This window comes from Morone saxatilis, unplaced genomic scaffold, assembly GCF_004916995.1.
Source record: "Morone saxatilis isolate NCDOM2014 unplaced genomic scaffold, NCSU_SB_2.0 Contig6, whole genome shotgun sequence".
Classification (NCBI taxonomy): domain Eukaryota; kingdom Metazoa; phylum Chordata; class Actinopteri; family Moronidae; genus Morone; species Morone saxatilis.
Window position 1 is genome coordinate 9,952,417 of NW_023340206.1, and position 18,777 is coordinate 9,971,193.

Consider the following 18,777-nt stretch of genomic DNA (forward strand, 5'->3'; position numbering starts at 1 on the left):
ACTTGGAGTTCAGCTTTTTCCCTTCTGGCAACTAATCTGCCCTCTGACAAAGACTCAATTGTCTGGCTCGCTTTCACCAGGTTTAGTGGTCAATTTGTGGACACAGTGGTCCTTTAGGAATATTATTGCCATTGTCCTACAGCTTCTCATATTGACATTATAACAACTTTATACCTTCTGATGTCTAACATTGTGCTTGATAAAAGTCATCTTATTGGTAAAATAAGAAGTTTATTCCATGTACCTTACCCTGGCCACCGTAAACATCAACAAACCTAACAAGCTAACTCTTCGTTCACATTTTTCTTTGCACTGCACCCAAGAGAACTGCAGGATTTCTGAAAGTGGCAGATATTGCTGAACCACCAAAATTCATCAGTGATCCCTGGTGTTAATCTCCAAGAACTACTGTACTACTACTGGAGTCCTACAAGCTTCAGTGCATGTTGATGAACAGCCCAAAGGTCTTTCCTTGAACAAATTTGCACATAAGAAAGTGAATGGTTCAGGAGAATGCTCTACCAGAGTCCAAAGTACTTCATGAGGAGGTTATTTATGTATATTTTGTGTGATTATTTAATGATTACTAAAATGTCTAAATGTCTATGAGTATATCTATAAAAAATATTCCCTGGCCCATCTTAAATGATTTTCATCATTTCAGAATTATGACCCAAAAAAGAGGTGAACACAAGTGCACCTTTTAATTTCCTGTTGTGCGCTTTTATTAACAAACAATGTAAGTATCTCCAAACTTTTAAGAGCAAATGCAACTGAATGATGAGAGCTCTGTGACCTGTTACAGACCTTGCTGTAGGCTCTTTCATTATTTAAAACCTTAAAAAAACGATTTTGTCTTTAATAATCACAAAGACTGCTAGAGAATGGACGAGAACATGTAACTAATGGCTTTTATTAGGAAGCAAAAGGTAAAGTAATTTAATACTTCTAAAGAAAAGTGATTTTCACACACATTTCAGACACATATGAAGGCAATTTTATGAACTTTTGTGCAGAAATATTTCTTTATTTTTAAAAACGTACTTTTTCCTAAGACTAATTTACTTCATTCACTAAGTGGCCCAAGGGCTGCCTTCATAATTTCTCTAATCGACTGATTCGAAGAGCCACAAATGCTCATATATGTACAAATAAGTCTGCAAATACAAAGAGAGGGAAAGAGGCAGTATATGGTAGTACAAAAATGTCATTTTTGCCACCTGCTAGATAAGATCAAGTTGAATATTCTAACTAATTAGCAAAAGATTTCACATCTGTGTGAAACGAAACATCTGTGTATTTGCATATTTTTGCTCACGTGTGTGTGCATGATTGGAGTTTTAAGGTCCTTCATGGCCACTGCAGCCTGAGGCATAAGAGGCTTAAGGAAGGAGACATAAATCGCAAAGCAGTTGGTGAGCAAAAAGCAGAGATACAGAGAAGGTGTGCGGAGAGAGAGAGAGAGAGAGAGAGAGGGAAGATAATAGGCAGCTGTGGGTCGTGCCTGAGACTGTACACGCGGCCTGATACTGTATGTCGGCACGATTGGATATGGTTGGCTGAGTAAAACCAGCAGTCTTCTCTCCTCTTCCCTCTTCTCCTCTCCTCTCCTCTCTCATAACAGCAAGCTTGTTATGCAGCCAGGCAGATATATAGGAAGAGGGACACCGGGAGCCAGATGGACAAACACGCCGCTATGATCCGAAAGATAGATGAATACATAGTTAAAGGTGGCAACAACTAATTCACAAGAGCTTAATATATTATGTGAAATCAAACATCCTGATACTGCAGAGCGTTCTGTCTGCACCGCAGGAAATTAATATGAAGAAAACAAAAAAATATAAACATTTACTACTCACTTCCCCCTTATAATATTGCTCTCATTGGAAATGTCTCATCGTGCATACTATGTCTTTTTCTCCATCTACTTTATTATTTCCCAGCATTCACAGCTCACTGTAAAAGCCTGAAGGGTCCTTCTGTTACTTTGGAGAGACATTTTATTGTTTTTAACAGTCAATCCAATGCTGATAACTTGATAATAAATGAGCCATTTTCTCATTCAGTTATCATTCATAATGAAAAGTGGGCATTAGCAAATGAATCCTGTAAATATAAATGATTGCTTGATTCAGCACATGAATGGTTAATTGATCCAATTTCAGCAAGTTAGATACTAGACAGTGAACAGGAGCAGAAACATAAAGGGAAACTGCAGTTTCATACATCTTGGCTCTTATTTTTGTAGTTGTGGTCATCATTCCTTATTATAATAATAATAATAATAATAATAATATAATAAACTTTATTTATATAGCACTTTTCCTGTGCTGTACAAAGAAAAAACTAACAAAACAAGCAAAATGACAATAAGGAACATAAGCACCAAAGTAATAAAACCATGGAATGAATAAGAACAAATATATAAGAATGAAAATATTACAAATAAAGAATATCAAATATTTTGTATGGCTTTATTTGAAAAGATAGCACAAGGTTGAATAGAAAGAAGGTACAGGGGGGGACGACATGCAGCAAAGGGCGGCAGGTTGGAACTGGAGCACTGCCCCTGCGGTAAGGACTCAGCCAACATGGGGCCCACAAGTGAGCTATCGTGCACCTCCCCCCCAAAATAGATGTTTTATTGAAAGAAAGTGACATATATGCTACAAATATCTATAAGACATGTTTTTAATTTTAGGCTGCATACAGTAAAACATTGTCAACATAACCAATAGAAATACAAACTACAGACCCAGGTTCTAATACTGATACTAAACTGGAATCACTGACATCTGCACTATCCCTCATTATCTCACACTACTGTTCACCTAAAAGACTTTACAGCTTTAAAGATGCTGACTGATGTTTTTGGAGCTAATTCCATACAGGAAATTATTTTTTCTGCCTTTGCTAACACCTTTGAAGGAATGCATAAGACACACAGGTGTGTGTGAATACAAACCATAGTACAGTAATTAGTATTTTATCTCCTTCCTTCTTTTGCTCTTGCTCTACCCACTCTTTTACCTCTTGTCTTTGTCTCACTCTCTCTCTGTCTCTGTGGTACAAGGGAAGAATTCCCTTCAACTCCTCCACAAAATCACAGACAATTAAAGCAGAGCATTTTTCGCCTAAGGGCCTATCTGCTCTGTGTGCTTAATACAGTTCCACACAAACACACACACACACACTCACACACACAAGCAAACCCACACACCCTCCCACACGCACAGAAATAAAGACATACAGTACACACACACACCCACACGCTCTCACATGTACAAACACACAAAGGCACGTTCTCTGTGGTGCATTTTATTTGGCCATGGCTTTAATGGGGCTTTTTATGGAGAACAGGATTACAGAATCACATCCGTCTCTCTCTGCCAGCTGATTGGACACTCTCCACTCTGTCATTCAAACATTGAATTTAGCCCGAGCTGCTAAATGCAACGGTGCGTTTAGCCTCCCTTTAGTCTGGTCTAGCCACACTGACTTAGCTGCTGGCAAGTTTGGCTTTTACTGTTTCACTGGGTGTCGCTGAATCATGTCAACAGCTCAGTTAGCATCTTCCCCGCTACTGACTTTAATGACCTCTGTTTGAGGAATATAATGATTTGGCTTGCTTACAAGACGTTTCAAGTTTTACATAATGAAAGCAGCATGAGGCAACTTAAAACGGTGATGTGACTTTATAACAGTAAATTGTTTTTGCAAATAGACAGCAAGGGATATCAAATGGAAGATCTAATAGCCATTAGTCCATCTTTCCCTGGACAGAGTGCTGGCCACTACTTAAACCTTCCTTCATTGATTGTATTTATTTTTTTCAGCCACATGTGGGCAGTGCAACAATCTGTAAACACAACATTGCCCCTAAATCACAGTATTAAGGTGACACAGTGAATGTGATAGCAAACAGTTGCTTATTTACACATCCAGCAGACAGGGAGCAACGTCATGTTTCTGGCAACCTTTCACTTCACTGTGTAATAACACCCGCACAACCTGAACCCAATATGTAATGCTTTTTCCCATATCTTGTAATAGTAGTAGTTTGAATATCCTAAAGCTTTTTGGTCGTCTTTTGGGGGAGCCCTGTTAAAAGACCACTGCAGTAGTCAACCATGCTAGAAATAAAAGCTTTTCTCCAGTTCTGGGTAGGTAGGCTGTAGTTGGTTTATCAGCTACCTGAAGACGGTGCTGATGGGAGCAGTGAGAGTGAACCAGAGGTTGTGGACCTGAGAGCAAAACAGAGAGCAAAACAATGAGCAAAACAATGAGCAAAACAATGAGCTGAAAGATGCTAAAATGCTTCATAAAGCCTTATTTTGGAGATGGTTCTGAGTTGGACCTGACAGGGGAATTTTCCTGTCTGTTAAAACTTAGATTGCCATCAGATATAACAACCAGGCTCTTGGCTTCGTACGGGTCTGATGTGCTGTGGGGGGCCAGAGAGTAGAATCTCTGTCTTGTCCTCATTTAACTTTTAAATTATGAGCCAGCAGCCTTTAATATCTTGGAGACAGTTTTGTAAGAAGTGGGTCTGTTTTTCTTTCTTTCCAACTTTCTGCTGAAAGTCCTGCCTCTCTAACTTTTCTTCGAGTTGAGATTTCATAACGGATGCTGGAATTATTCTAGTCTCAGTGTCGTTAGTCGAGCTGGCGAGTCATGTGTTGTATCGACCATATCAGACACATTACAAATGGCAATCAATGGATTTGTCTCTTGTCTTATTTTGCTCGTCTGCAAAACACTTCTCAAAGAAGCTAATAATTGGAGCTGATAATTGCTACCAGGCTCATAACATATTGACCCAAGCCGCTGTAATAAGCAGGTGAGTGCAGTCGAAAACATTCTATTTCAGAAAATTGATATAATTAGCATGTCTCTTTGTGTCCCCACCAGGCGAGACTGTGTTGAATAAACAAATCCTCCCGTGTCATATTTCAAATCCAGTCAGCATTCTTATTAAAATGTCAATGTATATTCGCTGTAGGGACTGTTGTGTGTTTCAGCTTAAAAATGCCAACTGAACGGTTATATTTTCCAGGTTGAACTTAATTATATGATACACACCAGTGACTCTGGCGGCACAAAAAAAGTCATTTTTCTTTCGCCTGCTGGGTTTTGTGAGCAACTTATTACGTGATCAATCACATACAGCATGAACAGACCGGGATCAATTAATAATTGAAAACCGTTAAACTACTTGAAGCGCTGATTGGAATCTGCCTTAAGTCAGAGGCAAGGAGTGTAGAAGGGGCACCAGGTTAAATAGACATGATTAATCAACGCCAGAACAGTATTTGCATTCATTTGAAACACTGTGTGTGTGTGTGTGTATTTATAGACAGTATCAGTTGTACTAATTCTAAGCACGTTTTGAGTGTATAGTGTGTTTACATTCGATTTTTCATTGTGCTGTTGATGGGCTTTAGTCTCCCACAATGCAATGCACAGAGTACGTTGAGGAGGCGCTCACTAATTGCGGATGTTAGTGAAGCGGCCCCAGGAACACCTTAGAAGGTATGAAAACTTTAGATAAAACATTCATCTTCATCTTAATTAGCGGAAATCATATTAATTGATGCACTACGTACAAAACCATGACGCTGTACAGATACCGTGTACAAGTGGTACAGCCACATGTCATTTCATATAAGTGCACATGTGCAAAGACTTAAATTTCATTGTGTTTTTAAATGTGTGTGGACAAATATGTAGCGCCTGATGCCATAAATGTAACATATATGAGCGTACTAGTTCTCCATCCATTGCTTGTGTGTGTGATTCCCTACAGCCTCTGCTATTGTCTGCTGAGTGCTCTAACACTCGGATTACACAGCAGAAAATGATCAAATGCATTGACAAGGCAGCTCCTCAACCTCATCATGTAGCATCCTCCGGCGAAGGTAGCAGTGCCCCTCTACTGCCATCCATAGGCAGCCTGGCTTCATGACAGATGGCTCCCAGTGATAACTGCTGGAGAGCAGCTTCAGCGTGAGGCTGCTGTTGGCTGCAGCCATCTTCCCCTGAGAAAGTGCAGATAATCATTTCATCATTTGCTCATTTATTGACAAGCGCCCTGAGCTACACTGTTAAGTTTCCAGCGTTGTAGAGAGAATTAACACCCATTGGAGTGTTATACAGCGTGTGTGTCTGAATATGTGTGTGTGTGTGGTTAGAGTTTGAGCCTAACTAGACTTTCAGCTCTGAGGGTGAAGAATGAGGAGCTCAGATATGACAGGCTCATCAAATATCTTGCTCGGCTCGGTGCTGTAGCGAGACTACCGCTGCATCGAAAGGCTCTGGCCTAAAAATGACCCTCTCCCCGGTGTTGCCAATCATTACTCATCACATTAGACATCTAGACACATTCTCAGCTCCATCTTGCCGTGCTGTCATTCTTTGTCTGATTCTCTTCGCAGCTACAACTCTTCTCCTGCCTTTCTTTCTCTTTCTCCCGTTTGACAAATTCATGTCAGCCGAGTTTGTGCCACACTCTTATTCAGCTAACCACCTTTCGCTTCACACCTTACAAAACTTTCCCCAGAGCCCCCATTGTGTGCTGTTATTGTCGAACTTACAATAGACCAGAACAGACAAATGCCCTTTGATTGTAGCGTGACTCTGCAAATTTTGTGCCACTGACATCGACTGCAAGGGTTCTGTCCACTTTTATTCATTCATTCATTCAGTCATTAAGCTGAACGGATGTCTCCAAGCAACTTTTCTGTTCTGCTTTTTTTCTGTACTGCAGTGTGGAAGGCTCTTGAGTTGTTATTGAGGATGTAAAGAACCTTGGATGACAAGTTTTTTATCAGTGGAGGAAAATACCAGCACTACAGAGTTATTTACTGATCTCTGCAATTGCTCATCTTCTTAAATTCCCATCCCACCGTTGTTCAGTGCATATACTATTGTCAAGAGTGATAACTGCAAAGAGCATTACCTCAGGCTGAAAGGGACCCATTCATTGTGAAACTGACAAGCTTGTCACAAACAGCCTTGTGCCTAATAGGAGGTATCAAGCAAATCTATCGCAGAGCTTTGTGTGGAGAAATAGCTTACTTGTTCTGTTGAACAGAAATGTTGAAAGCAGTTAAAGTTTGGATGAAAATATATTAATAGTTCCTTTCAACAGGGACAATGACAATGTTTTTTCTAAGAAGCTTCTTATTTATATAGGAGGATTTCTGTATGTAAGCCACACCCTGCCTTTCTTGTAAATGCAGTAAATGGTGACACACAATAGGAAAAGGTCCTCGGATATAGAAATCTGGCACAAAGAAGAGACTGAGCCACAATGCTAAAGAAGCAGATTTTTTTCTCAAACAATTTTGCATTGTTATGTCTCTCCAGTCAGTAAATGACCAGAATCCTTTGTGTTTTCAATTTCTTAAGGCTGTAACAACTAATCCATTTCTCCTCTCTTTCTTTCTTTCTTTCTTTCTTTCTCTGTCCCTCTGTTTGTTCTCCATTACAGCCGCCCTGCAGGTGTCCATATCCTTGAACAAAGTGGAGTTAAGTGTCGGAGAGTCCAAGTTCTTCATCTGCACAGGTACAGATGCCACTTACTATTGCTATGTGCTGTATTTGTGTTTGTGTGTCTGGAGGCAGGTCAGAAATGCAGCGGGGGGCTTGAAATGAGCGCTTGTGAAGTCTGTTTGTTGTTCGCATGGCAGTGAACACAACACAATCCATGCTGTCCATATGGTGAGTGACTCTGTGACCCAGCGGTGACTGGATCCACGCAGGGGACGCCCCTGACCCCCTTGTCCCTCCTCCCCATTGTCCTCTCTGAACAGTATATCAACACTCAGCTATAACAGAGGACCCGACGCCATTGCCAGTGGCTCGGCAGGGTGGCAAAACACTCTGGCAGGCCCGGCCCGCCTCCTGCTGGCTGCCTCTTCTCTCCTGCCAGCCCACTCAGCGTGGAGCTAACAGCCAAGGGAGTAGAGAGACACACCAGGAGGAACGTCGAGGGGGCGTGGAGGTCTAACATGTGCTGAGGAGGACAGAATGGGGGGGGTAGAAAGAAATAGAGGTAAATGGATTCAAACTGGCAGGAACTGAAAGGCAAAGGTAGGAGCTTTTATTGTGAAAGAGCTAAAACGTCAGAACTGAGGAGAATGGAAAAGGCTTTGAGGCAAAAGAGTGTTGGAGGTGGGAGATAAGTAGCCACCTTCCACTGTCAAAGTGCGTGGGAGGAAGTGTTTGTGTCACTCGCTGCTTTCTTTTGCCCTTTTCCACCACGGGCAGTCGCACTATGCCTGATTTTTTACCTTATTCACATGCAGTTCTGCCAACTGTAGTGGGCTGAAAAGCAGGGCAGAACAGTCAGAGGCAAAAAGCAAAAGCCCGGTAAAACCAGAGCAAACCTGCGAGCATATAAATAAAGAATGAGTCTATTCAAGTGACTTTTTGACTTTAAATTGCCGAGTCCCTTTGTATGAATCAGGCCTACATAAATATGGATTAGAGAAAAGAAAGCCCAGAAAGGCATTTGTATTGTATGTTGATTGGTTTCGTTTGTGAGGAGAGGCAGAACAGAGAGGTGAATGTGCTGTTGTTGTTGAGAGAAAGGAACCTGGGTGAAATCGATTCACTTGCTCGATACAAATCTTTCTTGTTTCAAAAGTTTGCCAGGAAGAATTGGCAGCAGGGTAAAATGATCAAACGACTCTTATTTTTTTTCAAGAGAGCACAACTTTTGTTGTTGTTGTTGTTCAAACAAACCGTTTTCGGTCAAAATGAGGAATGTCAAGGTGGTAGCCTGGAGGAAGAAGGATTGTATCACATCCTGGTTTTGAGTTCCTTTTTTGTGTGTGTGTATCTTTTCTATTCCCAAATCTCTCCTCTTTCTACTATGTTTCGTTTTACTTTAAACCCCTGTGAAACCTGTTTTTAATCCATAACCTATATATTGATTAATGCAATGAGCAAAGTTTGAGTTTAAAAAAACAAGTGTGTGTGTTTAACTGTTAAAAGAGTTTAACAGTAAAAACCTCAGCTAACCTGCAGTATTTCATCAGACTGGCCCACTGAGCCAGGCCTACTTCCAACCACTGAGTGCAGCACAAACAAAAACACAAAAACAGAGATCTATCAACTGAATTAAACAAACTTCTCCAAAACATTTTTTTTTTAAATCTACAAAAGCAGCGCATCTTCATTCCCAGGTCACCAGATACAGGCGCGAGCGGTGTTCAGTTAGTTGCCATCTGTAACTTCACCGCTAGATGCCAATGGACGAGGTGGAGGCTTCAATATTCTATAATATCATCTTATGTTTATGGTGCAGCGTCCTGTGAGACGTCCCTCCAGCAGAATTGGCCTTCATTCACAACCTGGTACAGAATAATACTTTCTGTAAGCCTTCATAGTGAAGCTCGCTAAAAAGATGTTTTGCAGTGAAGATTTGAGTTGAGGCCAAGGTGTGAGAGGAGACAAAGAAAAGGCTGGAGGGTATAGGGTAAGGAAGAGAAAAGGAAAACAGCGAGAGAGAGGCAGAGAGGAAAAACAGGTGAACGGAGCTGCAGAGCACGAGGGAGGGGACGGCTGGAGAGATTGTCTTTTGAAAATAGTCACCACTAAGTGGTCCGCGAGAGGGAGAGAAAACCTGTGTTTGTGTTTGTGTCACTGGTGAAGTAGTTCCTTGTTTGTTTGTTTTCATCATAGTTGTGACCAAGAGGCATCTCTATGATGAATGTATACAATGAGAGATTTAAGCAATTACTTCTGCAGTACACATACATATCCACAACACCATATGCTATATAGGTAAGCTGAGAGTGCACTTGGTGGGCTGTTTTTTGTTCAGATGAAGCTAACCATTATGTTTCATCTATACTGTTGGCTGCATTATTATAGATAGTGTAGCCATGTACAGATGGATGATGAATACAAGAAGCCTGTGTGTCCTATAAGATAAGATAAGTCTTTATTAATCCTCAAAGAGGAAATCCAGATGTTGCTGCCGCTTAAGGACAGAAATATGTACAGAAACACCTATAAAAGTCAAAAATAATAAATAATTAGAAGTATATAAAATCAAAATATGAATAGAAATTAAAAGACAAGCTGTACAAGAGCAATTAAACTCTAAATGATAGGACAAGCAGTACAGTACCCGCAACCAGTGTTACTAATACTAATTGTGCAAAAAGGTGTTGAACCACCACAGGCCTCCAAAACAGCTTTATTGCTCCTTGGCACAGATCTTTCAAGTTTCTGAAGCTCCATGGGTGAGCACCATTATCCCAAAAAATATTCTCTTGTTTGATGTTGGAATGATGGTGGTGGAGTCTACCGTCTAAAGCCACAAGCACACCTCTACTTGGACTGTTCTCTTTGTTGAAACAGCGCAGTGGAGCTCTTTGATTAGATAGAAAGGAACTGCCAAAACAACATGAAGGAAAAGCTCTCCAAGAGTCAGAACCAAATGTGAAGCTTGGTTGGCGTTGTCTGGTTCTTGTGATTAGAGAAATGAGCAAATAACGGCAAATGTCAAGTATTTATGTGATCAGCCACAATAATTCCCCTGATAAAGATACATTTTGGAGGGAAATAGCTCATTCATCATTAACATGACATGCTTTTTGCTGTGTAAAATAAGTTAAGACTGTTTTATTTTACCTAAATAAAGCCCAAATTCTTCATATCCAGTTTCAATACAGATCCAATCTGATTCACCCTCCACTGGAATGACTCCAGGTCTCCGACAATCTGGCATTGCGTGAGGAGGTGCACATGGCATAAGGCCATGTTCACATCAACAATAGCATTGCATGAAAATACAACAAAGGATTTCATGAAAGTCGCCATGATAACTTTGTAGAGTTGTAAAATCCTCCCTCATAATATTAGATCTCATAAGCCTCCAGACCTATAGAGTTATTACACAAACCGACCCTCCTGGATGGTATTTCATTGTCTCTCTGGTATCTGATATGATATTGATATCATTTTCACACTCATCAAACCATTCAGTGACCCCTGGTGCACTGTATGGAAGCGCCCACATTTGTCAGGCTTCTCCACTCATACTAAATGTATTTCTACTATTATTCAGTAAATGGAAATCAATACTGTAGATTCATGAAATGTATTTTCTTCAAATCCTGCCAAGGTACATATTCACAGTTAATGGTTAAAATGGAAAAAATGGCTAATTAGACCTTTTGTTAGAAAACAACACAAACCAAAACCAACAGAGAAAGAGCCTTTTCTGATATGAAATATGTCTCATGTCAGGGTTAATTGAGCCTGAGCTCATGTGGTAACTAATAAGGAGGTTTATAAACTGGTGTTCAGGTGTGTGTTTAACCTCCCCTATGACTGAGGTGGCGGAGAGCCAGAACAAGTGTTGACTGTGAAATAAAACAGAGGCGACAACAAAGGCAGCCTCAGTAGTCCAACCAGATCCAACAGCTATTATGTTTCCACGTGGTTTTCTTGGGACAACTGGAGGTAGGTAGGTGACCCAGTGGACCTACATTTATCCGTTGGCCAGACAGAGTAGACAGATGGAAAGAGAGACAAAGATATGTAGCTGATAATTTTGACATCATGTTGAGCTACACGCATAGACCAGTGTGATTCCATTCTTGCTCAGCTCTTGTTTCTCTCCTGCTATCTTCTTCCCCAGAGACATGAATCAATTACTACTATGGCTCCAGTGCCAGCCACCGCGGGGACGTGGGAGTTTTTCGGCTTGCACTAGGCTAATTTTGGCGCCATGGGGCACGTCGAGTCAATAATCTGGCTTGTGCGGGAGGCGTAGATCGCTTCAGTATTTCAGTTGCTTTATATTGTTCCCTCGCTGCTAAGGAGGATCATACACTTTGTCTGAAAGACCTTCCTGATATAAAGCTTTGTTGCTTGCCCTGGTCTTTATTTAGACTTTCATTTCCGTGTGCAAGTCAAAATCAAGCCGGAACAGAGTGGGGCTGTCAGTTTCATCAGCAGCTAACGAAAGCCGACGATCAATCAGCGTGCTGCTGTGTTAACATTTTCCTAACACTTAGAAAAGTGATCATCATTATCTTTCCACTGTACCTTCAGAAGTGTCCGTCATACAGCATTTTCTCTCCCCAAGATTCCCAGAGATTATGCAGATTTTAAGAGCGGTTTGACAAATTTCAACCAACTATTTATACAGTTGTAAAGACACACAGAAGCATGTTACACACTCCTGTCTTCTCAGATCATCAATGAAGCAAATGGCCTGTCACCATGCTAGCTGTATCGACTTTAACACATTTAACTGTCTCTGCTGTCAACAGAAAATGGTAAGAGGTGATAACGTTGCAATGCTAACAGGTATGAAGGGACGCCTGTAACGATGCTAGACACTTATCTCTTCCCCACAAGTACCCACGTGAACCATGAGGCTCCGGTGGGAAGCCACATGGTAAGCCACGTGTGAAGGAAAGCAGAGACATAACGAGAATGGCTTGTTCTGTAATATGATTTTAGCAATGCTCGCCTTTGATTGCCCCATCAGAATTGTTGGCCTTGAAACTAACGAGCAGCAGACACACATGCCAAGAGTGAGATGCTGATAGTTGTTGGAAGTGTTGTGATGAGGGCCAGTGTTAGCATGGGGCGTGAGTTGGAGCCTGCATGTTTTTCTATGATGCAAAGTGCAGGCCTCAAGAGGCACATTTGTAAAACAGCTAATTTATCATAATTTAGCTTTTTGTACCAGAGCGCTGTGGAGATATAAGAGATTATTATTGATGTCTTAAGCTCTTTACATGATCGCACATGCTAGACAAATATGTGTCTGGCAAAATCCTGGCCCACATCGAGCCATACCCTGACAGTAACACCTTGGAGCTCTTGAGATAAATCATCCCAACCCTCTGCTGCTGGCTGCTGAGCAGCTGGAGGTTAAAAACTTTGCTCAAGGGCATCTTGCTAATAGTCACTGAAGGGGAAAGAGAGCATTGAAACTGCCTGCTTCCTGCTCTCTCTCTCTCTCGGGTTATCTCTTGCCACCAACTACTGTCCATTTTCCTAAACACAAAACGTGTCTCCAACTTGTGTTACTTCTATTTTTTGCTTCAGTCACCTGTCTCTGGGGGACTAGACAAGCTTATGTCCATCTCCTCTCTTGTTCAAGGCTCTGGTTGATTTATGGGCCGAATAATGGCCATCTACACTGACACTTTAATGTGCAGAATTTACAGGCAAAGGGTACCTTCTGCTTGCAGATGGCCCTATCATCTCCTACAGTGGCCAGATCACTTCATGTTTCGAGGCTACATGTGGACTCCATTTTAATCTGGGTTCAAGTTAGCTGTTTATCAGGCCTACTATTTGTTTCTGTGTTTACTGTCTCTGTGTGCGTTTCTATTCATGCAGACACTTGGAAATAAGAGTGGAATTTACAGCCTACATATGTCCCTGTTCCCATAGCAGACTTATTAGCTATGTAAATCCAAGATTATGACATAATCATATAACTTCAGGCCGTCTGTTCCCTCGACAAGTTCCAGTAACAACTTTGGATGGTCCTCAGCTGTTCAGTGGACCAAAATGAGCAGCAATGCTTTAGTACTGACATGTAAAACCTTTGTGAAATACATCAAGTATCAGTAACCAATTGTTTCTACAAATTCCTCCACAATATCAGTCTGATTTAATATGAAATGGAGCTCAGAAAGAGGTAACCTGTTGTCTTTTTTCAATGTCTTTCCAGATCTGTTTAATCAGGTGCCGATGCCAAGAATGTTTTTCAAAGCTGGACTTGCTCTTGGGGCTCCCAGCATCCTATGCAACCTAACGCTGACTCTGTAGTGATTGTTTTGCCAAGAGCATTGTCAAAATGGCTTAAAGAAGTGGTTAAGCACAGCTTTGTTGATTAAGCAGCCTCAGATACCCTCTTGCAGGGTACGCTGCCAGGATCTGATCCAGCCTTAAAAACTCAGTCAGCAGAAACTAAAATAATTGAAACAGAACACAAACAGGCAAACCGACTAGCTGTCATCAAACTGCATTGTCACTTCAGGCTAAGTGTCTTTTAAGCTGACTGACTTTATGCCAAGTGAATGTCACTCGTGGGCCATCCAGTATTTTCAGATATAGTCTTGGGACTGGAAGGTTATCAGTTGGACTTATTGGACTAATTTGGAAAATACATAAAGCTGCTGGAATTCAACACGAAGGAAGAGGAAGTAATAAATGTCCTTGGGTATTTAAATGTCAACAGCCTGTCGGGATAAATCCCAGGTGTGAGTGACATTAAAAGGAAAACAATCCAATTGATACAATCCTGCCTCGCCTGGTACAAGAGAGTCAAATTTTTACTCATCATAATCACTTTTTTTGATCTCTCCTTCTCTGACCTTGCTACTAGCTATCGGCGAGCCAGTGAGGCTGGAGTGGTACAACCCCCAGGGCGAGCGCATCGTGTCGTCCAGGCGAATGGCACTCCACACGGAGACGTCACGATCCAGGCTCATCATTTACAACGCCATCATCGAGGACGCGGGTATCTACCGCTGCCAGGCCACCGACGCCAGCGGTCACACCGAGGAGGCCTCAGTGGTGCTGGAGATCTACCGTAAGCTTGACAGATAACGTGCACTCTCATGCACATTTGCACATTTACCTGCAGATGCTCTGTGTTTGCCTCCTGAGGAGATTTAGACACGGAGACATGAAGAGAATAAACCTCTCACATTAGTCTTTGATCACAGGGATAGCCAGCCTATTCATATTCCAAGCCTCACCACAGCCACAAGCTTTTATAAATGGTAGCTCTATCTGTGTGCCTGTGCGTTCGTGTGTGAGAGTGTGTGTTACACTCATTCTTGTGATTAAAGTATAATGACAGCTAGTAATGCCATGGGACTGGGATCCTGCCAGGCATAATGAGGGATGTGGCACTGAGGCTAACCTGCCGTGCTGACCCATCACTATTTCTTGGGCAAAATTTAATGTTACGAGGCAGGGAGTGGCTCAGTGGTTACAGGGACTGTCCCATCGCAGGATCCATCCTCACGGTAAGCAATGAATTAACCACAATTTGACCTGTTAGTGTGTCCTTGAGCAAGTTCCAACTTAAATCCTACTAGCTCGTTCCTGTGATTTACTGAGGACAAGAATTAGCCAATGTGGGGCCAGAATCGTAGCTACTATTGGGGGCAACCTTGTGAAAGCAGTGATATTTATTCACTTATTCTCAGCAATCACCCCTACATAAGATCACCGTAGCCTTTGACTAGTTATTCTGCCCCAAAACACCAGTTTGAAACTGGATATGAGTTGAGTATGAGGCTTTGGGCTGCTACCACTGCAATTTCTAAATAAAGATAGGGATAAATTAAGTTGTATTGAACTGAATTGACTGCAACAAAATGGACGAGAATGTTCTGTGTAGTAATCAAATCAATGTTATACTTTTTGATTCTATGTAAAGACGTTATTCTTGCACTGGAATCAGATGAAAAATATAATTTGGACACTAACACATGAAAAAAGTTTTGGTTTTGGTGACTTGAAGGTGAATAGGTGTCTCGCTAGACTCAAGTTACTTAGTAATAGTATGTAAGGAAGGAGGGATTCTAACAAAAGCTGTAAAAAGTCAAATTCTCTATAGGCATTACAGTGTATTTGCTTTAGCACAGTTATAGTGGTAGTATTAGCATCTACAATCCTTCCTAGGGCTATGTTTATGGACAAAAGGTATATCTCCCGATACCTTTAACAGCTTCTGTTCACAGAGGAGCATTGGAATAATATTATAATTCATGTGAAAATATTACATAAGAACCGAATAACCCAAATACCCACACACTCCAGCACTTTGATCAGGAGTCTTCCCCAAGTTTAATTGGAGAAAACGTCAAGGTACAGGGTTTTGATTCCAGGAGACACACACACACACACAATTATATGTGCACACACTCTGGAAATCATCACCCGCTGTGTGGTTGCCTTTTTCATCCTCGCCCAGTGAGCCATTAGGGAAGACATCATAGCCTCAATCACACCTGCCACCACTCAGCCTTCGCCTCATTCACCACATAACCAGCTCCCTAAAACCATTGTTTCCATGGCAACTGGGCGTCACTCACTCGGGCCCTCGGTGTAGATTGCATGAGCAGCATGCGGATAAAAAAAAAAATAAACTGCCTAAAGCTCTAGCCAGCCGTTCTGCCAGCGCACAGCCGGAGCAGGCGAGGACTCCGAGGTGGTGCATGGGTCTGTGTGCTACAACATGTTGTACATGAAATTCATGACCTGTGGGAAGGAAAGTGTTGACATCCTCTCAGTAGTTGCTGACATCTCCATGATGGCTGGTTATAATCATGCTACATGGAGTGGCAGGTCTGTTTTGAATCCAAAACAGGTGCCTGGTCTTCATAAAAGCATTAAAAGAAGCTGCTTGCTGGCTTCCCTGCTGGTTTAATAGCCATGCTAGTTGCTCTAGGGATTGTCAGGTCTGTCAGTTGATCCACCACTTTGGTCTTGACTGAAATATATGTTGGATGGATTTCCATCCATACAAACAGTCATGGACCTGAAAGGATTATTCATACTGACTTTGGTGATCCCCTAACTTTTTTAATTTCTGGCTTTTAGTGAAATATCTTGATAACTACTGGATGGATTGTTGTGAAATTTTATAAATAGACCGACATAGGGTTCACATTTATTGTTTTCAGTAAAATGTCTCTCCATCTATCAGATGGATTTCTATAAAATTGTACAGACATTCATGTCCCCGCTCAAGATGAACTGTAATAACCTTAACTTTTCATCTAGCACCACCATCAGGTCAAATCTTTACACTGTCCAATACTTTGGTTCATGACCAGTTCTTACAAAACTAATGGCATTCACAGCCTCAATTATACTTTGTGTTTAAGGATAAGCATGTAACTCTCGCTGTCCCACATGGACGATGACAATCTCAATATTAAGTTATCTGACTGCAAACTGAAGTTTACTGAGAGCAAAATTGCTTTGAATAAACTGCAGAAATTTGGTGCTTTTGCAGGCACATAAGGTGATATAAGGAAATTCATAATAAAATAGGCCAGCACAAGGTTGGAGCCAGCTCCTCTCATCTCCTCTGTTTATTAATGTACAAAGCAATAATGCTGCATAAGCCCATTTCCCAAAACCAGTGAAATTGGCTAGTAAAGACACGGACAAATCTGTGTCCCGGTTGAGAGAGGTCCAGGGAAATTGGATAGTCAACTTATCAGGCAGTTATCCTCGCAGTGATGTGTAGGTGAACGGCGCAAGAGAAGCTCTGGAGTACTGAGTATATCCTCAATTTGCCAGTGTCAAGTGTGCAGTAGAGTGTTACTCTGGAGAGGATGTTTCCCTTACTGATTCTCTTGTTGAGCAGCATGACAACAAAAGAGAGGAAATGGAGACTAACAGAAGGAAACAAGTGACACAAGAAATGCTCAAACCAAAGAGAGAGTGTGAGAGGAGGGAGTAAAAGAGCAATAGATTTTGGAAATAAAAAGAAGAACACGGGCGAAATTGATAAGAAACCAACTGAGTGAATGGCAAAAACATGCAAAGGCATCTTTGAAGTTAATGAAGACACTGAGATGCCAGGCACGTTCGCAGGCGGAGGGTGCAGTCGGGGAGAGAAAGCTCATTTTAGGGAGCAGCCTGGCATAAATCTCACAGCAAAATGCTAATGCCGAAGCCTCACTAACGGAAGGGACTGATAGGGGAGCTGTCGTTGATTTATTCACACCTTTGCAGTACAGCACGCAGATGATAGCAGGTGGTTGCAGCGCTAGCGGTGCCAGCCCCGGCGCACATCAAAGCCGGCTATCCGAACAAAAGCGGGGGTTCGAAGAAGGATCACATGCTGTTTGAGGAGAAGTGCTGGTCCAAGAACAGTGTCCTCATAAAAGCAATTTGTCAAAACAGCAAATGTTTGTCAAGAGGGAGGACACAGCTTCAAACTGGCACAGAGTGGGATGTATTATTTAAGCTTTCCTGAAAGTGAGATAGTGAATCAAAGGCTCCCTGTGTTCTTGTCTAATTCTGCAAACAGAGAGGCTGCAGAATATCTGCTCAATGATTGTTCTTGTCATGGTTGTGATTGGCAGCAAGTGAAACGGCCACCCTTCTGTCTCATGTCCTGCTTCACCAGAATCGCCTTATCTGTGTCCCAGAAAACAGTCAAAGCAGGATTTAGCTTTTGTTTTATTTGATTTTGTGAGTGTTTGCTATCCCTCCATTTCCAGTGCACTCATTGTGTCTCCTGTGCCTGTCTCCCTATACTTTACGCTTGTAATATGAGACATTACGTCAGAAGACAGCTGTGCTTGGTAATGTAGTTTCTGCCCGCTCTAGCTGCATGGTTTTATGGATGGCAACGTTGCCCTGTCCATCATTGTGTCAATCCACCGCTTTGCTTTTTCCAGACTGAAATATCTCCAAAACTATTGGATGGATTGCCATGAAATTTGGCGCAGACATTCATGGATGATTTGTGGTGTTTATGGATTCTTTAACTTTTAATCTAAAGCCCTTTTCTGGTCAAAATCTGTTGAAAACATTTTGTTTCATGACCAAATACCTGCAAAAAGAACATGACATTCCCATCACAATCAGCTGTACCTTTTTGTGCTAATTAGCAAATGTTAGCATGCTAACACACTGAACTAAGATTGTGAATATGGCAGACATAATACCTGCTAAGCATTAGCATTTTAGCATTGTCACTGTGAGCATGTTAGCATGCTAATGTTAGCATTTAGTTCTAAGCACTCACAG

At 41.6% G+C, this 18,777-nt stretch overlaps 1 protein-coding gene across 2 annotated transcripts in view; it reads left to right on the forward strand.

Annotated features, from left to right (window-relative positions):
* The window catches only part of LOC118339726 (neural cell adhesion molecule 2-like), a 252,040-nt gene that overhangs the window by 161,105 nt on the left and 72,158 nt on the right, over nucleotides 1-18,777 (forward strand). For both annotated transcript variants that reach the window (XM_035677429.1, XM_035677430.1), the window contains exons 2-3: nucleotides 7,496-7,570; nucleotides 14,378-14,584. In XM_035677429.1, coding sequence (XP_035533322.1) covers nucleotides 7,496-7,570; nucleotides 14,378-14,584 — 282 coding nt within the window. The remainder of the gene's footprint in view (nucleotides 1-7,495; nucleotides 7,571-14,377; nucleotides 14,585-18,777) is intronic.